This window comes from Anarrhichthys ocellatus, unplaced genomic scaffold (assembly GCF_004355925.1).
Source record: "Anarrhichthys ocellatus isolate YVR2014 unplaced genomic scaffold, GSC_Weel_1.0 scaffold16, whole genome shotgun sequence".
Lineage (NCBI taxonomy): Eukaryota > Metazoa > Chordata > Actinopteri > Perciformes > Anarhichadidae > Anarrhichthys > Anarrhichthys ocellatus.
In genome coordinates, this window is record NW_022280046.1 from 7,089,990 (window position 1) to 7,097,972 (window position 7,983).

At 44.3% G+C, this 7,983-nt stretch overlaps 1 protein-coding gene across 4 annotated transcripts in view; it reads right to left on the reverse strand.

Moving 5' to 3' along the window:
- The window catches only part of rxraa (retinoid X receptor, alpha a), an 88,036-nt gene that overhangs the window by 5,247 nt on the left and 74,806 nt on the right, over positions 1-7,983 (reverse strand). For 2 of the 4 annotated variants that reach the window (XM_031855962.1, XM_031855961.1), the window contains exons 6-8: positions 7,710-7,879; positions 2,715-2,844; positions 1,329-1,461 (exon numbers count right to left, since the gene is read on the reverse strand). In XM_031855962.1, the coding sequence (XP_031711822.1) occupies positions 1,329-1,461; positions 2,715-2,844; positions 7,710-7,879 (433 nt within the window). Of the gene's footprint in view, positions 1-1,328; positions 1,462-2,714; positions 2,845-7,709; positions 7,895-7,983 lie in introns of all 4 variants that reach the window. The other 2 variants (XM_031855960.1, XM_031855959.1) reach the window with 1 other exon arrangement.

Genomic DNA, 7,983 nt, shown 5'->3' on the forward strand with positions numbered 1-7,983 from the left:
AGAGAGAGAGAGAGAGAGAGAGAGAGAGAGAGAGAGAGAGAGAGAGAGAGAGAGAGAGAGAGAGAGAGAGAGAGAGAGAGAGAGAGAGAGAGAGAGAGAGAGAGAGAGAGAGAAACAGAAACACTATCAGTGCCCTGCATCTTAATGCTCGCCACGGTTAATGCCGGAGATGGAACATGTCCTGTGGCTGTGAGCGCCGATGATTGGGCACAGAGGCTCGGAGATCAGAGGGGCCGAGACACAAGAGGGGAGGAGGAGACAGACTGCTGTTAACATGGGTCTGATGGCAGCACCATTTACACTAAAACTGCAATTTTCATTTTCTAAATAAATCATCAAATTATAAAAAAAATATCATACTTTGCTTGTATCTTTTATAACTTTCCAAATTACGCATTCTGGGTTCAGCTGAAGGTGCGATGCTGCTCAGCAGACCCTTGTGTGAGATGTCAGCGTGTCAGACAGCTGGAATGTCGATAACAGTCACCGGGGTTGAAGTTTGTGCGCACACCCGACTTCACAGTGAGAAGCTTGTGCATGGATTTTCTGAGCAGTTTGGTGTTTCTGTGAGATCCCTGATGCGTACAGGTGTACATATTTAATATACTGGAATCGATCAATAGTTCCTTCGTGACTTCCAGTCTAGGTGTTGATATTTCAGATGTCTTGTGCTGTAAACCACCTTCTAATAAAAGTTGTATCTAATGCTTCATCAGTAGTTAATACATGATTTATTAAGACTTTATAGATCAGTAACAAGGTATTAATAATGGTTGGGGTTACTTAGAAAGACAAAGCCAATTATGCTGCGGGAGTACATACAGAAGTGTTTCACAACCTGGCAAGCATTATGGCATTAATAATGGAGTATTACTGATTAAATCATTAATGCATGATTTATTAACATGAACAAAACATTACCCGTGACTTAAGTATGGCTACAATGTTGCCACTTTTTAATAAGGCTTACTTACTGATTGCTAAAGCTTTTATAAGTAATCTATTTGCATTTGCAAAACCTTTAGTTACAATTTATGAAACATGCCTATGATCTTATCGCTTTCTGATGAGTCTTACCAAGGGGTGTATATCTTAATAGTTAACATATGGTTTATGAATGGTTAATAGATCAGTAATAAGCCATTAATAACCTATGTTATAACCCAAATATATCTTTCCAAATCTGGTAACATAATTGTCCTTATTAAGGGATTATTACTGACCTGTAAAACATTTATAAATCAGTTATTAACCATTAATAAAGCCATTAGTTACAATTTATAACCACTTGTTAAAAATATTTGTTTTGATATGATTGAAATAACAACCTGTCAAAGATGGCTCCCACTCCGGCACTGTGCGCACTGTTGCGGTGGACGTGCAGCCCGGTCGCCAGCAGGATCCCGTCCTTAATCGATATCGAGCGGTGCGAAAATGATGCAATAAGGAGTTCGTTCCAACCTGCGGCAGAGATGGGGAGAAGGATGGAGGGGGAAAAAGTATGAGCAAAAGAAAAAGAAGAGAAAAACAACTGAACGGGCAAATCCCGGTACAAAAGTTCACACAGAATTCAGGCAAAATGAAACTGACAACAAAGGGGGAGGGGGATTCCAATGAATCAATTAAGCTGCGCGGTAAGAGCTTTCTCAGGCATCAGGTTATTACGAAGACGTTTGAATCATGCTTTCTGGGGAGACAAGCGTGTAAAAGGGATGAACTGCGCCTGCCACCGCGATAAAGATGCCGGGCTTGACGTGCCAAAGCAGGGCCTTGACACACAGGGGGGGGGGGGTGCGGCGAAGACACAAGGACGCCGCCTTTTGAGCGACGGGGCTCCTTTAACTGTTCTGCCTGGCAACACTCGCCTCTCCTCCCCGGAGTCGAGTTGGGTATGAGAGAGGAGCCCACGATGCTTCTATCTGTGATACAGCAGAACTAAAACGGTTATTTATAGAAAACCTGAGAGCCAAGCGCTCCGGAATGATCTCTCTCTCTCTCTCTCTCTCTCTCTCTCTCTCTCTCTCTCTCTCTCCAGAAGTGTCTCCATCATTGTATATGCTGAAATGAGCACAATCACGTTTGCTTGTTGAGTTGACTTTTGAATAGACGGTGGCTGACATCTGCGCTCCTTTGATCGCACCGACATGGCGGCGGGCTGGCGGTCGGCCACACAGTGCGCCGTTAACTCTCGAGACGGTTAGCGACGCTCAAGTTACTTAGTTGCAAACAGATACATTCGGTTCACCGTTCACAAAAAAACACGAGCATGTTAAATAGATGCGCTGCTCCGATTGCATGAAAAAAAATCAACTTCTTGCTAATCAGATTGTATGCACATGTTCTTTATATTGTGACAGCTTTCAGTATTGCAATATATTGCATCATAAATCCTGTATCGTGATATGTATCATATCAGCAAGATTCTTTCCAATACGCAGCCCCGAGTTTAAACTGTTGTTTTATCTTTGTTTAAAGACAAGGTGATGAAATGTTACAGTTCAGAAAACAGTAATATATACTCATGTATTCTTTTTTCACCACTGTGCTTGATGGATATTTCCTTTACGTTCACATAATAAATGAATAGATTCAAGTAGTCATGGAGCGTTTGCCAGAGTTTGCACACTTGACTGAAGGGGTCATTGTGGAATAAAGCGGCTGGCTTTTGTACGACCCGGTTTCAGCCCTTTTCCTTTTCTTTTCTTTTGACGGACCTGCTCGTAGAAGGATGACCTGGTCGTCCAGCGGCAGCTCAGAGAAGTGGGGGATCCTCTTGGCCCACTCCACCAGGGTGAAGAGCTGTTTGTCAGCCGCCTGACAGATATTTGTCACCGGGTCGTTGGGCTGCAGGGAAACAGACGAACAGACACAAATCTCAGTGTCAGAAATGAAAAGGTGTGACATGTTTGTTTTCTTGTCTCTATATGGCTGCGAGCCTGGTGTCGGCAATAGCCACCTATCAACACACACACACACACACACACACACACACACACACACACACACACACACACACTTACATCAGTACCATGCTATGAATGATAACCTCCTAAGAGGAGCAAGTGGGAACACTAAACAAACAGTGATTCTTTCACAGCTTGTGGAGGAAATACCTGCAGAGAGCTGCTGGTGAGAGAAAAAACTTTCACCAAGCAGGATCTTTCTTCAGGGACCTTTTTAGTTGACGCACAAATCAGCGTTTTCAGGCGGGTGATGGGAGCTCAAGAGGCCCCTCCTGACACTCCACTGACACTTCACAACATAACAAGCACTAAGGAGCTCCAGTGGGACTTTATTATCAGGCCTTTAGGAGAACTCAGACAATAATAGTGTGTAATGAGTGTTCATATTTACTCACAGTAAAACATACACATGAAACAGATGTCCACTATCATTATCCATCAGTAGCTAATGTAATAACCTGGTATGGTGCAGTTATTAATACGTTTTCAAAAGATCCGTTGCTGTCTTTTAAGGTTATAAAAAAAAAAAAAAAAAGAATTCTGATAAATGATCAAAACAAGCAATTCTCGGTAGTGGACCGGTCCGGCTAATGGATGTCACAGTACATTCTGCCTAAAATAGGACCGCTGACTATTTCCTCTGTGAAATAAAAAGGTGAGCCAAGGAGAAAGCTTCAATCCCTCATTGATTTCTCTGCATTAGATCTATTAAGCCTGGACGAGAGATGGGCATAAAAGCTAGAAGAAAGGCCGAAGACGATTATATTAATGTATGTTATGTAAGACATGGTGCGTATGCTTTAAAAAAAGAGAAAAAAGCCTCTCTTCTCTTTAGGTGCCGAGTAAGCGTTATATCAAGGGTGACTGTGGCGCATTTACTTCTGCTGTGAAAGCAAACTCAATTGCAGAACAATTGACCTCTTTACACACACATCTACGTTTGACGAAAAGCTCCCATTCAAGTAAACGCACATTTACCAGCGAACAAAAGCTGGAGACAGGATTGCAGAACATACACTTCAGTCTAAAAGCGGAGTTAGCTCGTGTTTATTTGAGTTTTTGTTTGTCCTAAATAAAGTGTCAAATTTAAAGAGAGAGTCTACAAAATACTGGCGTCATCCTGAATGTGCAAACTGTAAGACAGAAGGCTCAGCATTCCCAGGACTAAATAACAAGTTTAGGATCTCTGTGTCCGTAATGTTAGCTACGCTGCTGCACATGAGGAGCGCTCCTGTTGACGTCATCACTTCTGTGTTCTATTGAAACGCCAGAGAACAAGGACGGCTTGTCCTTAACCGTCACAACACATCAGGTTGGGAGACCAACAGGGAGTTTATGAGCAGTGGCTGAATACTAACACAACACACGTAGAGTGGGACTAACTGACTAAAATGTAAATTCATCAGGGTAGAGGTAGAAAAAACAAAAAAACTGAATACTGTCAATCTCTGACGAGTAATCTCCCATCATCCCAGGAGCGCAAACCCATGATGTGCATGTGTGTAAACAAAGACTCTGTGCACACGCGTTTGTGCATAATTTTTTTAAATCAAGTAAACATCCTTAAATTCTAAGTATCCCCGTGTGAACTCGACAAACTCGGCAACTTCTCCCGTAAACTTCCTTCTGCCCAAATCCCACAGATCGATGGTAAAAAGCTGGGAGGATCTCTCGCATCAACGGCAGCTCTCCGGAGGAGATTAGTTCAAGATGAAGGAGAAGACGTCCCTCCGCTCGCGCAGGCCAAAGACCATCCCTCCCTCTCCTCCACGCTGTGGAACTCACACTGACTGCAGAGCAGTCGCACATATGAAAAAAAAACCAGACACAAAGCCGACACTGTTTTTGTAAAATGAAAGTCGTTTATTTTTTTGGTTTTGTTTCTTCAGGAGGGGGGACAAAGAAAACAGGCATCTTATGAATATTTCAGCGTCTGATCTCCGTGGGAGACGTGGACGTTGTGTTGACGGCGCGACAGATTTTAGAGAGCTGCGTTTCACCTCTCTCTCTCTCGAAACCCCCCTCACATGAACAGATTTCGGCTAATTCATTCTAAAGAGCGGCCCCAGCTGAAAAACAAAGTTAAAAAAAGAAAGAAAACGAGGCTTCGGCGTCCGGCCAACCCCTCCTAAGACCACAAGTCCCAGAGTTCTCGTTAAACACGGCGGGCCTCATGAATGTTGAATGGCTATCTTAGCCGTGTTTGCGCTGACCTGGTTTCCTTTGCTCCTGTCCCGAGTGAGATGACAGGGGGGAGAGGAGCTTACACTTTCCTGCAACAATCCTTCCGGCATCGCATTACTGTACTTACTGTTCAAGTCAGAGCGGCATTTAATGGTGTTATGGGGGGGGGCTGCCGCAAAGGAGGCGCACCGCCATGGCCTGGGAGGGAATAACATGGGCCTCTGCGTTTTAAGTACAAAAGTCCACATGGGGATATCTCACAGCGCGACATCTTCTACCACTGTGAAGATCACAGGGGGGGTGGGACTCGGAGAGAAGGGGAGTCCTTGTGGTCAGGACAGCCTGACCGCTGACACTCTGCCAACATCCTGGACTCCAGTGTGGTTCAGCTCAAAGTGGTATTTTCTTGCAAACTCATAGTCGTATCTCGCAGCGTTTTACTTGCCCGAGTTTTCAAATAATCTATTCTTTCTTTACAGTTTTTCATTTTTTTCATTTGGAATGCCCAATCCCCCTGTCCTTGTACTAGACAGCCATGTGACGTATGGGCTATATGACGCGTGGCAACGCCGGCAACTTCTTTCCACCTAGCAGTGGTGTCAAAGAGATATTCAGCAACTTTGGCAAATGATGTGTTAATACGTAATTACGTTAGGAAGGCGTTTATATGACCGACATCAATACTGCAATATAATATATCATATGACAACTATGTTCATTGCATTACATTGGACCAAATGATTCATATTATGTGTAAAACACACAAATAATGTTACAAATTAGGTTTCTACTGTAATTATAACCTGCACAGAGTCAAGAATTTGGCCATTTTTCACAGGTTGATATCGTGATGTGATTCCGGTTTGCTTCCACGTATTAATATAAGATTCTCAGCCCTGTACATCCGTATATTAGTGCCGTTTTCATCTCTTCGGTAGTTCCTTAGAAAAGCTCCTCTTCCTGGTGTCAGGCAGGCAGCGGGCACCGAGGGGACCCCGCCGTGGCTGAGCCCAAAAAACACACTCAGTGCATTAGAGTGTCTGAGCTGCCAGCCGATCCCCCGTGACTCCCCGCTCCTTCTCCCCTTCCCTAATGTCAAGGCTCATCTCCTACATTTCTATCTGCCCCCCTCCCCCTCCCCAAAAATAGCTCCCATTTACTCACATAACAGCCCTCACATTTCTACCTTCACTTCATAGGACATTTCCATCCCCTGAAGCGGATGAATCCCAGAAGAAGCCCTCCCTCTCTCTCTCTCCTCCTCCCTCCTCAAGTCTCTGTTCCCCTCCCTCCCTGCCTCCTTTAGTAGGCCGCTGTGCAGCTCCTCTGTTTCTCATGTTGCAGCAGAATTCCTGAGGAAGCTGAGGCTTTGTGGGATGCTTTCAGGAACAGTCTGCCTGTTGCATTATTCATCACTGTTAGTCTCTGTTTAAAAGACAGCCCACAGTGCCCAGCCGGTACTGAGGGGGGGGGGGAACTCACAGCTGAGTGAAGGAGATAATGTGAGGTGAACAGGTAAAGCAGCGCTCCAGACTACAAGCAGTCACCTCCAAAGGGACTAAAAGAGGGAGGACGAACGGTAATCACACCCATCTTTACCGGCAGGCAGCATCTTTACCGACTGACAGCCTGGAACTCCACGACACAGAGAAAATGCTTTTCAAAGGGCACGTCCCCATTTCCAATCAGCATGGCAACTCTAATCACACGAGGAGCACTATGTTTGCACTTCAAAATAACAAAAGTAAATATGTGCTATGCTGTCAGCACGCAGACCAGGCGGCAACCTTTCGGTTCTGAAGAGTGAAGCCAATGCTGAAGTGTCTCAAACGTGCATTCTATCTAATGGCCATTTTTTTTTTTTTAACCCTTTCACAGTGTTTTCAGTTCATGAAAGTTAATTGTGACATTGTGGTCGCTTACTTTTGGTTGCAAAAAAAACAACAACAAAGCAAGATGGCGACGGACAAGATGTCAAACTCGAGGCTTCCAAATCGTAGTCCACAAAATAATGGGTGACGTCACGGCTGACTACATCCACCTCTTACATACAGTCCATGATGCAGACACATTTTAAAGTGTGCTGTGCCTCGACTCCGCAATTCAATGCAAAAATTAGGTATACTGTATGAGCTACATGCAGCTGGAAAGATACAACTAAATGTGGACAATGGAGGCACAGCTCCAAGAAGATTTTGGAAAGCAGAAAATAAAGTATAAGCCATGAGCCATAAATCTGAAAAAATATTTTGCTTTCTCCTCTGTGAGTTTACTGACGGTAGAGTTGGACACAGTTACAGTTTGAAGTCTTGTATCATTAAGTATTAGTACTTAATAATGCATTAACTTTTTTTCATACGAACTGCAACAAACACAGAATCTGCCCCCATTAAGTCAATAACACATATGAGAGGAAAACTGTTCAATTTCCCACCTCTACAAGAGAGAACAAGTAGGGTGTGTGCTGCATGTCCACTGGTTCCAACACAACGTGATGACTTGTTGCAGAATGACACGGCATGCGATTGTTTGAAAAAAGAATGCGTGAAAACGGCAACTCACCGAATTGGATGGCACACCAAGGTTGGTCTCGATGTAGGTCTCGTTTTTGGGTTCCACCGCCTGCTCGGCCTCCAGAATCTTCTCCACGGGCATGTCCTCGTTGGCGCAGCTGGTGGACTCCACCTCGTTCTCGCTTCTCTCCTTGGCTCGCTGGCGCTCCTCCTGAACGGCTGCATGTAACAAAACTGGTTCCGGTCACTACTGCTGTTTTTGGTTTTGGTTTTTATTTACACTCCCTAGTCACTAGCTGACCGAGATATATATATATATATAT